Source organism: Hordeum vulgare, chromosome 2H, assembly GCF_904849725.1.
Source record: "Hordeum vulgare subsp. vulgare chromosome 2H, MorexV3_pseudomolecules_assembly, whole genome shotgun sequence".
Lineage (NCBI taxonomy): Eukaryota > Viridiplantae > Streptophyta > Magnoliopsida > Poales > Poaceae > Hordeum > Hordeum vulgare.
Genome location: NC_058519.1, coordinates 537862966 through 537877210, shown reverse-complemented (window position 1 = coordinate 537877210; position 14245 = coordinate 537862966). Strand labels below are relative to the sequence as shown.

Below are 14245 nucleotides of genomic sequence, written 5' to 3'. Positions count from 1 at the left end.
CTAGTCCTTACCTGTTTGATTCCAGTGATTAAACATGGATTAGAAGTTATTAAATGATATGCTAAAAGATCATGTTACCCCTAGTAATGGACTAGAGATTATTAAATGACATGCTAAAAGCCGGGACATTGTTGGAAAAAGTCCCAAAAGACTCTCACTCGGGGTCTTTTTTCTTTAGTCCCAAATTTATAGTCCCTAAAAGTCCCTCATGTTTGGTTTAGATGGGATTAAAAGAAACTTTTTTTTAGTCCCTACACTAAAAAGCCCCTGTAAACAAACACCCTCTCAAAGAGGCCATGTAGGGATACTCTGATTTAAAGGAATTGCATAGGACTTATGAAGGATTCAGACCCTTAGGAATTTTTCGTGTGATGGTAGTTTGATTCGTAGACTTGACATTTTTAGAGATTTTTTATAGGATACATTTGTATTATTTGTGGGAGTATTTTTTTATCCATTGAAACCTCTATGTAGATTTTTTTTGAGGGGTCTATGTAGAATTTTTTTGTTTCTTCTGGACTGTCAAACATTTTTTTTGCTATAGGACATTTGTACTTCCGAACCAAAGACGCTCTACACGAGTGGGCTGGTGGTCGAAGCCTATGTTTCTCCCCCAAAAGCAGTAAACCCATCGGAAGTTACAAAACCCTTCTCGCCGCCACCGCCGCCGCCGCCGCCGCTTGCCGGCGGAGCCCGTTGAACCCCGAGACCTCTATAGACCCCTAGTCGTCAGAAGCCTCATGGCGCTCCTCCTGCGGCGAGGTGCCGCAGTCGCCGCCCGCACGCTGCGCGCCGCCGCCGCCTCCTCAGCTTCCACCTCCGTCCACCGCCTACCGACCGCCGGATCCCTTGCCGCCGCAAGAAACCTGCCCACCACGCAGTTTTTCCTCCTCGAGATCCGGAGAGGCTTCGCGAAAGGGAAGAAATCGAGTAAGTCGCCGCACCCGCCCTCCTCGACTCACCTTGCCCTTTAAATGCTGTTCGGTAGAAGACCACTCTGTTTGTTTGTTTGTTCCTTGTTACTAGGTCTTCTCTATTTGATTCCGTAATTCTTAAATCAGTGCACTGCAATTACTTTGTGGGATAGGTCATTATAGAGATGTAATCAGAGACTTGATATTTTTGCTTCTTGGTCATTGCCTAGAGAATGATAGTCGAGGTGATACCGTTGAAGCCGCTCCTGATATCGGGCCGACTGTCAAATCGGCCGCGACTGCACAAATGGATACTGCTGTTGTTGCACTGTCGCGAGAGCTGAGTAAACTTCGGACAGGGAGAGCTTCTCCTGGTATAATTATGATTTGCATCTTCATTGTGTCATTGTTTCTGCTGGCCAATGCTGATTCCCGTACGGATGATGTAACCGATGTATTCTGCAGGCATGCTTGACCACATCATGGTGGAAACTGGGGATGTTAAAGTTGGATTGGGCCGTATTGCTGTTGTTTCTGTTCTAGATTCGCATACCCTATCAGTGATGCCATATGATCCTAATGTAAGAGCCTTTCTTCATTATATAGATAGTAAATCTGACAAATTAATACATTTTGATACCACTTTGGTGCTTCACCTGTAGGAGCCATCAATGCCATAATTTCATGTACATGTGTATGCTTTCGTGTTCAGGGAAAAATGTGTATGCTATGTTTGGTCCTAACCTTAATGCCATAATCACTAAACAGCGGATAGTAGGGTTGTAATGGATTTAATCACTGCAGTAGATAGCAGATGATATTCTCAGGGTACTAAAAGCACCAGCAACTTTGTATAATCATGTTATTTACTTGTATCATTAGTTATTGGCATGACAAGATAGTCATTGTGACATGTGAGACAAAAATAGACATATGCTCTAGTGATGTAGCGGCCTGGCAAGCGATATACTATTACTATGAATGCTGCATCGAAGAAATGGTGCCTGCTAATGCTACTGCAGGCCCTACAGATGTTATTTCGTACAATAATTTTAACTTCTTAAACTTCCTGTGGCTGATTCTAACCAATTGTTGTACAGACAATGAAATCTATAGAGAATGCAATCGCTTCATCTCCATTGGGCATCAATCCAACACCTGACGGCAGTAGGATTATTGCAGCTGTCCCTCCGTAAGTATAAAGTGTAATGTTACTATTTATCATAGCTATGTGCTTACCTGTAAGTAATTTAAGAGTTACTCCTTCCCTTCACAAATATAAGATGTTCTAACTTTTTTGTGAATCGGATGTATATAGACACGTTTGAGTGTGTTTATTTGCTCATTTCAATCTGTATGTAGTCCATATTGAAACATTCAGACATCTTATATTTGTGAACGGCGGGAGTACTTTCTAGGTCCACTACTGTCCACAAACTTGTGATAAATTTGTTTGCACTCAGATTTATCATCTTTTTTACTACATGCACTTTGTTGTCTTAAATTTGTTTGCACCTTCTAATTTAATTTGTACATGTGCAGATTGACAAAAGAGACTATGCAGGTAAGATTAACTAAGCTTAAATCTCACTTTTATTCTTGAAACTACTAATGAATTTTCTGCTGCTTGGATATAGGCAATGTGTAAGGTTGTTACTAAATCTGCTGAGGATTTCAAGCAAAGTATTAGAAGAGCACGCCAAAAGGTAATTTTGCTTTACCTTTGTTTCTTCAATTTATGATGATCGATGTTTTGAAGGCTTAGTTGGATATTTGTAGTGTCACTGTATGGTTCATTCAGGCAATTGTCACCGGGCATATGTTTTCTTTTCGGACTTGCATTTAGCAGACAGCTAGGAATTTTACTCCCTCCGTTTCTAAATATTTTTCTTTTTAGAGATTTCACTACGGACTACATACGGATGTATATAGACATAATTTAGAGTGTAAGTTCATTCATTTTGCTCCGTGTGTAGTCCGTAGTTGAATCTTTAAAAAGACAAATATTTAGGAACGGAGGGAGTATGATGTAGCATTTCTCTTATGATATCTGTTGAAAGAGGGGGCACTTACATCAACTCCATTTATTATTCTCTGGCCTATTATTTGAGTTAGAATTAGAAAACCATGCGACAGTACTATGACCTCATGAAGGTAACAGTGCTGAAGACTACTCCCTCCGTTCCTAAATATAAGACCTTCTAGAGATTACACTATGGACTATATACAGATGTATATAGACATATTTTAGAGTATAGATTCACTCATTTTGCTCCGTATGTAGTCTATAGTGTAATCTCTAGAAGGTCTTATATTTAGGAACGGAGGGAGTACTAAATTGATCTATGTAATACTCCCTCCCATCCATATTACTGGTCTTAGATTTGTCTAGGTACGGGTATCTAGACCCCCGATCCATATTACTTGTCTTAGATTTGTCTAGATACGGGTATCTAGACCCCCGATCCATATTACTTGTCTTAGATTTGTCTAGATACGGATGTATCTATCACTAAAATGTGTCTAGATACATCCGTATCTAGACAAATCTAAGACAAGTAGTATGGATTGGAGGGAGCAGTATTCTTACTCTACAGTATTCCTTGTGTGTAATGTTCACTGTTGTGCCGTAATATTTTCTGAATATATGGCTTGTCCTAGCGTTTGATCCTCACGACTACTCATGTTTCTCTGAAATACTAGGATCCAATTTTGATTTTCTTATGCCCTTTCCTATTATTACATAATAAATCTCAATGCATTTCCCTTGTGTTTCTAGGCACTTGATACGATAAAGAAATCTTCATCTAGCATGCCAAAGGATGATATAAAGCGACTCGAGAAGGAAGTGAGTAACTGAACAATGTTCTGAAAGGAAATATGTTGTGTGATACTCCGTCCGTAAAGAAGTAGTGATATAAACACTCTTATATTTCTTTACAGAGGGAGTAGTAAATATCTTACACATTATGTTTCCTCCAGGTCGAAGAATTGACCAAGAAGTTCATCAAGTCGGCAGATGATATGTGCAAGGCTAAGGAGAAGGAAATCTCTGGAAGCTGAACCTGTCCATCTAGCTGATGTTCTTTCCTTCGTTTACCTTCCACAACTTCGATGCCATTGATGTTGAGCCACTGAGGTGCTGCAGCATATCGATGATAAAAGTTTTTTCTTGTGGCATTGTAGCTATATTGTTAGCAATTCAAAACAATGTGATAGCCAGGACAAGCTGGCAGGTGTTGGTGATGGAACTTCGATTATGCTGTAGGAGTCACAAATTGATACTTTGAGAATGATGAAAGCTGGTTTACTGTGTCCAGTATGGTTTCTCCTGTTCAGCTGGTTTGCTATGTCCATGATGGCTGAATTCTTTCCTAGCCCTCTGTCCGAGTCTACTGTTGACTGTGGTTACCCTCTTATAACAATAGGTCACTTTTTTTTAGGGAAACAGCAGGACTTTGCTGGGTTTATTTATTTATTTTCAAATAAATATACAGATGTTTGAAGAAGAGAAAACAGAAGAGCTATACAGGCTAGACTAGAAATAAAAAATACAACAACAGCAACCGCTGCAAGACAGCGTTAAATATACAGGCTAGACTAGCCATTTGATTTCTTCTTTGAACTTTCTCCTGCAAGCATAAAGACTCGGTCTGATATGTTCGAATATGAACTCATTTCTTGTGTTCCATAGAGCCCAAGTCACTATAATGATGATTTCCAAAGAGAAAGGCTGGTTGATTAGTCGTTTCAGCTGATCAATCTCTTCGTGAAGGCCTTGTCCATTGGATGTCCAAGAGGGACATAGGTAGTTCCAGCAAATTTTTGTCAATGGACAGTGAAAGAAAAGCTGACCTCTTGCTTCAAGAGTCTGCATACTGCTTTTATTCCCTTTGTTTCTAGTATAAGATGTTTTTTGTTTATTCTATTTTCTCAGATTCTTATACATCTGGACGTGTTTTAATGTGTATATTTACTCATTTTAATCCCTGGGTAGTCCATATTGCAATATCTAAAACATCTTATAATTAGAAACAGAGCGAGTAGTATGTTTTGGTGGACTAAAATGCTAGTTATGGTTGGGAAATATATATATTTTAAACAAAGTACAGATGCGAGCGTTCATACCCCTAGAATACCTTCGAGAGACTGAACCGGCATATCATCCTAAGATTTTAGGATAAGTTTTAACATAGTAAGAGCTTCAAAGTGAAAGCCAACTAGAAGCATAGCCAAAGCAACTTGGGCAAAAACATACACCAAATTAAAGCTGTACAAACTACAGGCCCTGAACCAAAAACATCATGGCAACTCGGCAAAGCCTTCGAGCAGAAGACCAGCACACCCAACTCCACGCATCAACTCGCTCTAATGTCCCCTACTCTTTACAGGCACGCTTGCTGCAAACTACCAAAGCCAAAGCCTACACGGAGCACTACCTAGTTCCCCCGCTTGCCGAACACCGCCCTGGTGAGCGCCCTGATGCCCCGCACCCACAGCTCCGCCGCCTCCTCCCCGCCCTGGCACACGAAGTGCACCTCCTTCCCCGTCGCCGTCACCACGCGGAACAGCCCCGGCGCGTACGCGTCGTCGCCTCGGCGGCCCTTCCTCTGCCGGTGCCGCTGGAACGCCGAGCTGCCCCCGACCTCGGCCTCCACGCACATGACGTTGCGGCGGCTCGACCCGCCCCACCGGAGCACGCCGGCCGCGGCGACCATCCGCAGCGACTTGCCGTGCGGCCTCCCGCGCCCGCCCTTGGTGTGCTTCACGACGTGCGCGCCCGCCAGCACCAGCTGCCGGCCCAGCTCGTCCATGATCACGTCCTCGGCCTTGTTGAAGGCCGCAGTGGCAAGCGCCGACCGTGCGAGGGAGAGCGCCGTCTCACCCCGCGGGGTCTGGATGTCGCACCGGGCGCCGTGGGAGATCAGTAGCTCGCACACGGTCGCGTGGCCTTCTCTTGCGGCCAGCATGAGCGGGGTGTATCCATCGCCGTCCGGGATGTTAACGTCGTAGCCCGTGCTCGCCAGGTGATGCACGGCCGCGCTGTCGCCGCGCCGGGACGCGCAGTGCAGAGCGTAGAACCCGCCGGCCGGCATGCCCTTCTCCAGCGCGAAGTCGAGCATGACCTGCTCGAAGAGGTCCCTCTTCTTGCTCTGCTGCGCGAGCCCAATGGCCGTCTCGCCACGCTTGTTGCACAGCTTCACGTTGGCGCCGGCGAAGACGAGGGCGCGGAAGGCGTCAACATTGCCTTCCTTGGCGGCGGCCATTATGGGCGAGCACCCGTCGGCGTCCTGCTCGTCCACGTCCACGCCCGGCTGGGCGAGCAGCACCTCCAGCGCAGCGGCATCACCGCATCGCGCCGTGAACAGCATGGGCGAGAACACGTGCCGATCGCTGGACAGAGGGATGGTCCCGGACCGAATCGCGCCAAGAACGGCGCGTTCAAAGCCCGCCTTCCAGCCACCGGAAGAGGCGACGGATGCCGCCGACTCGCCTGCCAAGTTCAACAGCGCAACGTCTGCTCCGGCTGACACGAGAACCCTGACGCAGTCCTCTTCCTTGTGGCGCGCGGCCAGGATGACGGCGACATCGCCAGCCTCCGCCCTCGCGTTGACGTCGCAGCCCTTGTCCATGAGCGTCTGCAGGATCTCCGGCTGGCCGAGGCGCGCGGCCAAGTGAACAGGCCTGGACCTGCCGCTCCGGGAGGTCCTCACGGCAGCTTCGCATTCCGCACCACAACCCAGCAGCGTCTCGACGGCGCCGACGCTCCCGCAGAGGATGGCGTGGTGGAGCAGCGTCCGGCCATGGTGCGTGGCGCCCAACGAGTACCCGTTCTGCAGGAGCATGCGCAGGACGGAGCCGGTGGACTCGTAGTACTCCACGGCGCACCAGGCCGCATCGTATGGCTCCGCTAGCCCGGCGCCGACGCGCAGCTCTTCACCGGTGGCCGCGTCCCAGGACCACGCTCCTAGCCTCGCCTTGGTGTCCCTCTTCACACCAGCCTGCACAAGAGGAGCAAAATGAGCGTCAAAAAGACTCAAATGCGTCGATCGCGAAAAGAGGTTGGCGATGCGATGGTGCACACCTGAAGTAGCTGACGAACCACGGCGACTTGCCGGCTCACGATCGCGGCGAAGAGCGCTGTGCAGTCGACATTGAGATGCAGTGATGGCTTGAGAGAACGCAGAAGCACCCGGGAGGTCGCGTTTGGATCAGCCCCGCACTGCAAAGGAGAGAATCAGATGATATTAGATGCCGCGTAGGATATAACACATAAAGAATCCATGCGTGCAAATTTTGAGAAATTATTTTAATGTCGAACAACTTATTTAAATTTGTTTTGTAAAACAAAATCGGCAAAAAAATTTGGGTAAGATCCGCCGAAGCGGGTAGCCTTAACCGCAGTGTGCTAGAGGAAAGTCCGAAGACCGTTCCCGTCCCTGTCAGGGGAGATGCCAACCGTCTCTCCTTTTTACGAACACAGTGGTGTGAAGTACACCTCGCCTTATAAACCGGTCACAGCTTCCCTCAGCCAGCGAGGTGGGACTAAAGACTAGGACACTCTCTGCTGCGGCACACCACGCGTACCCCTTTGCGCCCTAGGACACAAAACTCGAGCCCATGAGAAGTTAACCTCGCCAGCAGTTCACGCCCAAGCCCATATGTTGGTGCTAAACCGTTTCGCCCGAAGCCCATGTAATACTAGGGCCTAAGTACTCAAAGCTGCAGCTAAAAGCCCAGAAGAATAGGAGGAGAAATGTAACATGGGCATACCTTGACGAGCGTGTCGACCACGTCGACGAAGCCGCGGGTGGCCGCAGACACGAGCGCGTGCACGGCGACGCGCGGGCGGACGAGGTCGGAGCGCATGAAGATGGCCGCCAGGGCAGCCTGCCCCTGCAGCGCAGCCTCCACGATGGCCTCCTCGCAGGCCGGCTGCGACGCACCGGCGCGCACCAGCAGCTCCGCCACCTCCGCGCGCCCTTCCCGCGCCGCTGCCGTCGCCGGGTACCCCCGGAACACCTTCCCGTTCACGTCCGCTCCCTTTGCCTGCACGCCACACGTGAACCAACCATCAGAAGCGTGTAAAGTAATTACAGTAGAACGCAGACCTGCAACTCCTAACAATGATGAGGATGTTTACGTTCACGGATTGAGCAGCTAAACAATTCCCTCAAGGCAGGTTGAATTCCTGAAACAAAATGTGCATGAGGCCTACTTCTAATTTCGCTTTCACTGCACGGAAGGTAAAGATAAAGATGGTCCATCCCACCCCAGCGTACTACTAGAACAGGGGCGAGGCCAATGACCATCGGGACTCGGAACCATAGCTGGCCGGGTAGCAAATGTCGCTGTTGCTGGTACTATGTCCGGTCAGGTCGGTGATGTGGTGACCAATACATCGACTGCTTGCTGGCCGGTGAGCCTGTGCTGTGCTGTGCAGTGCAGGTACTGTTGCATTGGCACTATGCCAGGATTCATTTACGCAGGAGAGAACAGAAGGGGCCTCCTACTGGAAGAGGGAATCTGGTCAAAATTCTGCAGGTGATGGCATCCCTATCCATCCATCGAGATTCGAGATATTGCCTCAAATCTTTATGTTCCTGCCTTCATTACCTCTGTGTCAGCTCAACGTCGCTGCATATAGCAGCCGTAGCTTTCAAGATGGCAACACCTACCGAAAATATATCCAAGCTTGCACATTTGCCCTTGTCAAATGTTGTTCAATTACAGAAAAACAGTCGTGTTTCTCATTTCCTACTGCAAATCGGACTGAATGAATGCATGAACAACGGTTCCGTTGAGCAATAAAAGATGCTGCGGCCATCGATGTTAAGCATCTAGTAATAGTCACATCAGATCCCCAGTTTAACCATCCACTCACACTGTAACAGGACCTCCCTGTATCAACCTCAAGGAGACCTAGCCTATATTCCAGCGCTGTACAATAAATACATAGCACTGGTGCACTGAGCCGAGGTGATGTTGTTAACAGTGCATGGTCTCCCCATGTCACCATCAATGGCGCGCAGGCCACCACCGGATACACGAGGAGCGGCAGGCGCTGAGGGCAGGACAGGGAAGGACGGACGTGCCCGCGGCTGTGCATGGGCGCCAAGTGCGCGTAGCTGGCCAGCCATGAGTGATGAGGGGGGAGGAGCAGCAGGGGGTACAGCTGGCCGGTGGCAGAGGGGGCAGGCCATGGCTACGAGACAAGGAACGCGACAGGGTACGTGGGTGAGCTCTCCGTACCCAATACCTCCTCTCCCCCGTCGTGCCGGCTCAGGGGTGCCATGCAGAGGCCGAGCGAGCGATGCGATGCGATCGGGCATGTGATTGTGATGCATCGCACTGGGACGGACATGCGTCGGTGTCTTTGATGGCGCTTCCACGGAGGACGGAGAAGGTTGGCCGTCCTTGGCCTACTTGCCGGCTTGGGGCTCAGCATCTCAATCTCAAGGGGCTAGGTTTCATGGCGTGATCAAATACAGCTGGGGCGGTTTGGACGTATTGGATCAGCTAGCGTCCGGCATGTGCGGACGGCAGATGCGGACCGTGTGGTTCCGCTGAGCGAGCAGTGCCGGCCCGGATGAGCTCTAGCAGGTTTTGGGATCGGCTTCACGCTTACAAAACGCACGAGGTTCAGCCCTAAATTGTCTTGATCCGGAAGACCCAGCAGAGCAGAGTTGAGATGTGTTGCCTGCTCGGCCGCATCCCTTTTCCATGCTAGCGAGCCAAACGAAGAGCTCCAAACAAGCAAGATGCTGCAGCAAAGCATGCGCCTCTGGGACGAGGGCCACGCCGGCCATGGGACTCCTGTCCCTGGCGAATGGCGATGGCATTTATTGGCCTTGGAAGGGATCAGGGGAGAGTGCCGGTACCCATGCGCCGTGCGCTTTGCCTGCAAGGCAAAGACTACTGGTAGTAGGAGTACATGGCATGGCCGGCCGGGTGCGTGCTCCTGCTCGTGCTCGGCCCCGTCCATTGCAACCTACTCCCCTGTCAATCCCATTCAATGGAGTTGGCATAGCGCATCGGGGCCGCCCCATGACACCGGCGGATCAACCGGCCGGACACTGCAAGCCACGTAGATAGATCATGGATCTCACCTCGCCTCCACCTCCACCACCTGTTGCGAGACACACACGCCCTTAACCTCGTAGAGCAGAACGATCTTGCATGATTACGCGTGACAGGCACGTGAGGCCGTGATCAGTGATCAGGCCCAGGTGGCAACTACCAAAGGCCAAGGCATAGTACCATGGGATCCAACAAATCTGAGGATTACTGGAGTGTGCACTACACAAGACAAAGACACGGACGTAGGATGAACTGTGCTGGGACTCTGGGGGTCGAGGGGGACGGGACCCTGACCCTGAGTGAGGGGGTCACGTGATACCAACCCCGACCGCGCTCACGAGGGGGGAATATATTGGTTTCGGCCAAAGCGTTGAGGTTCAGAGGTTGAGCTCTTCCCTTTGCCTGTTTTGTAGAGTGGTAAACTTGATTAGCAGCACCACTGGACTGGAGTACCATCAACCGCTGGGCACCTGTGCTTTCGACTACTACTTACCTGATTCGTTATATTATCGGCAGCAGTAAACAAAGCACGGATGGGTCAGGGTTAAAGTCAAACCCATCTACCGTTGTCCCCCCAATTCGTCGCTAAAATACTCCATTACATCTCTCCCCAACGCAGCAGCGTGCGTAGCCTTGTGGACCAACCTCAGTTTTACTACTACAAAAAATGTACGTAGGAAATAATTTGTTTTGTAGGCAATGTACTGTACAGTAACATGTCAGGACGTATGTATGTATGTATATACGGTATGTCTAGACCTCGATCGATGCACATATATACTGTACACACACACACACGTATATCTAGGGCATGCTCCTACTAGAAGGCGTGTCCAGGAAGCTTCTCTGCGTAAGCTCCATGGCCGGCTCCATGCCCCCATCCGTTTCACGACTTGTATCATGGCAAGACAACAAAATGTGTCCGTACACGCATTAAAGAGGAACTGCAAACGCAAAGCACAGCATGGTCCCCATCGCAGCCATGCGGGTTGGTACTACTACTTGGTAGCCCCTCTTCGAGAAACTAATTGCAGAGAAATGGGTTGGAGCTCCTCAAGTGAAGACTGGCGAGGGAACACATGATTGGGGTCTGCAAAATATCTCGTAATGAATGTTCTTTATGTCTAATATAACTCCATTTTGGAGGGTAGGAAGTGATTAGTAGGAGGGGCCAGGCCGAGCGCGTAAATGAGATTTGAGAGGGGGGGCTGGCATGCGTGTCTAAACCTACACGAAAATGGGATTTGTCCTGGCGCGTGCATTTATATAGTAGACTGAACTATGATGAGCTCAAAGCTTTTTCATTTGGAATGGAACGGAAGTAGATGGCCAACCTTCTACTCCTATCTATCCATCAGGTACACTGAACTATGCGGGAGTACTACATGGATGAGATACAGACAGTGTGTTGTACTTGTAGTACATCCGTGAGTTGCCAGCGCCCGCTGAGACCATTCGAAAATGTTTTTTGAAAGTCTTCGCCGACTCGGTAAAGATAAAAGCGCAGCTAAGCTAGTCCGGCCTACGCCCTATGGCACTTCAAATTTTGAGCGGCGCACGCTCTCCATGTTTCCTTTCCTAGACTTATTTCTTCCAAGGTGAAAAATGTGTGTTTGGGTGTTCGATTGTACTAGTACTCTACAAATTATGGATGAAACGCCGGTCATAATAAGCCAAAACGGAGCTCGCATTCCTGGCTAAACGCATCAAAACCGACGGAAAAGCAGCATGGCCGTGCTCTCCAAACCGAAAAGCAGACGGGAAACGGCAGCAGAGCAAGTCCCAAAAACGACGAGAGCAGGGGAGGGAGGAGCCAAGCACTCACGAGCAGCGCGCGGACGAGCGCGACGTCCCCGTTGCCGGCGGCGAGGAAGAGCGGCGAGACGTCGGCGCGGATCTCCTCCCGCGACGCGCGCAGCTCGGCGGCGGCGCCCTCCCGCAGCGCCGCCTCCGCCACCCGGCGCGCGTCGAGCCACACCACCCCGGCGTAGTTCACGTCCGCGCGCCCGGACGCGAGCAGCTCGCCCGCCTCCCTGGAGTCGCCGCGCGCCACCGCCTCCACGAGCCGCTGGGAGGCCGCCGCCGCCGCGTCGGCCTGGTCCTCCGCCACCGGCCAGACCTGCCGGCCGCCGGCGATCGCCGCCGGGCGCAGCAGCACCGCCATTCTAGAAGCTTGCTCCTGTTGACGGACGGCGTACGGAGCTCCACTCTGCTTCGATCTCTTCCGTGTCTGTCTCTCGGCAGGGTGGGGAAGACTTGAAAGGGGGAGGGCGCGACGGGAGCTCGCCGAGGCGTCATATATAGTGGGCTCTTGATGGGGGTAAAGTAACTGCGCGGTGAATTGGGTGTGGGGGTCCACGAGTAAGTGTGATGCGCGGCTGATACGGGTGGGGTAGAGCGTGAATGAATATCACACGACCCTCGCGCGGCTTGGTTCCGGCTCAGGCTCAGGCTCCGGCTCAGGCTCGGCCCTGGATGAGAGAGAGAGAGTGTGTGACAAGTGGATCTGGTATATGTAAGATTTGGTGGTAATACGCTGTATAAGTTTTTTGGACTACGGCGTATAAGTTTTTTTAGTCTACGGACTTTAGAATATAGACATACTTTAGAGTATAAGTTTACTTATTTTTTTTATGTAATTTATAATAAAATCTTTAAAAAAATACTTATATTTCAAAATAGAGGGAGTATAAAGTTGAAGGTTTGGATGCCGTGTCGAGAGATTAGAACAAAACATGTGCTTTTCTTTGGACAAAATGGCAGCGCCAAAAGCGCCTTCATTGATATCAAGCATACATTACATGTGTGATAATACAATGTCTAATATTCATCTAAGTATTTTTGCAGGGTTAAGGGAATTTCATTGCTCAACAAGGAGGGAGGTTGCCGTGGTTTGTCACGGCAGATGTCCTTCTGAGAGGACTTAGTGATGGGGGCATCGCAACCATGTGGCGACTCAAAGGGGTTATAGGGAGCAAGAGACGATTTTAACGAGGTTCGGCCTCTCTCATCGAGGTAAAATCTTACGTCCTGCTTTGTGTATAATTATGTGCAAATCGATTACAAGGGTGCGGATTCGTCTGGCCTAGCTCTCAATTAGTGATAACTTAACCCTATCAGACCTAGAGATCCGTCTTTATATACAGGTCGAGGCCCTAGGATTACAAGAGTTCGGGTCACGTATAATTCGTGACTTGACATATCTTTAACTCGCCTTACTTTTATCGCAAGGAAACTTCTCGAGGCCCTTCTTCTATATGGGCCATAAGTCGTCATCTTTATGTCTTGGGCTACAACCGGCTCTTCTGGCTTCACCTTGTGCCTTGTGCTTGATAAGTCATGGCCCGTCTTGAACATGAATGTTTGAGCCGCCATCATCTTGACCCGGCCTCTTAGGAGGGTCTCATGGCGGGATAATATCTCCAACATTAGGCCTTAGATTGACTTGAACTCGTTCACGTTTATAAACCTTTCTCGTATTCTTGGCGGCTCACACATAATCCAAACTTGTCTTCCAATGGAAGAAACATCGGCTTGTAATATCCTTTTGGTCTCCTCTTCCATTTGTTGATGATGTCAGCTATCCCGAGATGTTAGGGATCTTTATGGCATCACTCCAACGGCTCCTTTAGCTTATTCGTTTGGCCCGACAATCGAGGCGCCATCAACTCTGAAATTTACTACGACTCCTAGATTCCCACGCCTGCCTTTTCCATTTCCGCTCCGGCCTTTAAATACCAACAAGGATATCTATTTTACTTTTACCCTGCTCCTCTTCTTCGTCTTCTACCTCGAGCTCGAGCCCGCATCGCATCGTCGCCGCACATCCCATCGTCAAGCTCTCCGGTACGAGGGCTCCGCCGTCGCGCGTCTTCTACTTCGAACCGCGAACCTTTTCCACCTCCGTCAATGCCATCAGGTAAGCCTTTTGTTTCTTGTACTGGATCTGCTTAGGTCGCTCACTGTAGTTTAACAGAGTTCATAGGGTTCATCCTATATTCATCGCCATTACAGATCTATTTGATTCCTTGATGAAAATCTTCCCCAACGATAGGTTGCGGGAAAAGTAGAGATCTAAATCTCGCATAAACTTCCTGGATATTTTACGTAAACCTCATGAATACTATCTGTTGCTACCCCATATTTTACTGTCGTCTAGGACTACTAGATTCCTTTTTGCGTACCATTGGTAGATCCGTCTTTCTGTACACTTTGGTAGAAAACTATTTGTCTAGTACTTAGTGGAATCT

General features: G+C 49.5%; 2 protein-coding genes and 1 non-coding gene across 3 annotated transcripts; 1 reads left to right on the top strand and 2 right to left on the bottom strand.

The window, feature by feature from the left end:
* The first annotated feature begins 605 nt into the window (after nucleotides 1–605).
* On the top strand, nucleotides 606–4233 carry LOC123427085 (ribosome-recycling factor). The gene is made up of 8 exons (XM_045111038.1): nucleotides 606–930; nucleotides 1145–1288; nucleotides 1380–1495; nucleotides 2015–2106; nucleotides 2457–2478; nucleotides 2552–2620; nucleotides 3694–3762; nucleotides 3897–4233. Exons 1-8 carry the CDS (start codon nucleotides 741–743, stop codon nucleotides 3975–3977), a joined length of 783 nt encoding a protein of 260 aa, XP_044966973.1. The 5' UTR covers nucleotides 606–740; the 3' UTR covers nucleotides 3978–4233.
* A 923-nt stretch (nucleotides 4234–5156) lies between these two features.
* On the bottom strand, nucleotides 5157–12248 carry LOC123427084 (ankyrin-3). The gene is made up of 4 exons (XM_045111037.1): nucleotides 11821–12248; nucleotides 7689–7964; nucleotides 7000–7137; nucleotides 5157–6916 (listed from the first exon to the last, which is right to left on the bottom strand). The coding sequence occupies exons 1-4, from the start codon at nucleotides 12157–12159 to the stop codon at nucleotides 5354–5356; spliced, it is 2316 nt and encodes a 771-aa protein (XP_044966972.1). The 5' UTR covers nucleotides 12160–12248; the 3' UTR covers nucleotides 5157–5353.
* Nucleotides 7273–7396, bottom strand: LOC123433822. Its single transcript, XR_006625127.1, has one exon. It is a non-coding gene; the product is annotated as a U6atac minor spliceosomal RNA (small nuclear RNA).
* Nucleotides 12249–14245: the final 1997 nt, after the last annotated feature.

What these genes read in the sequence shown, in the direction of transcription:
- LOC123427085 (XM_045111038.1), top strand. Translation starts at nt 741, where the DNA reads ATGGCGCTCCTCCTGCGGCGAGGTGCCGCAGTCGCCGCCCGCACGCTG. An exon ending in GACAGGGAGAGCTTCTCCTG is followed by an intron (nt 1,289 to 1,379) that starts GTATAATTATGA and finishes TGTATTCTGCAG; the next exon opens with GCATGCTTGACCACATCATG. An exon ending in TTAGAAGAGCACGCCAAAAG is followed by an intron (nt 2,621 to 3,693) that starts GTAATTTTGCTT and finishes TTGTGTTTCTAG; the next exon opens with GCACTTGATACGATAAAGAA.
- LOC123427084 (XM_045111037.1), bottom strand. Translation starts at nt 12,159, where the DNA reads ATGGCGGTGCTGCTGCGCCCGGCGGCGATCGCCGGCGGCCGGCAGGTC. An exon ending in CGCTCGTCCGCGCGCTGCTC is followed by an intron (nt 7,965 to 11,820) that starts GTGAGTGCTTGG and finishes TGTGGCGTGCAG; the next exon opens with GCAAAGGGAGCGGACGTGAA. An exon ending in TGGTCGACACGCTCGTCAAG is followed by an intron (nt 7,138 to 7,688) that starts GTATGCCCATGT and finishes TCTCCTTTGCAG; the next exon opens with TGCGGGGCTGATCCAAACGC.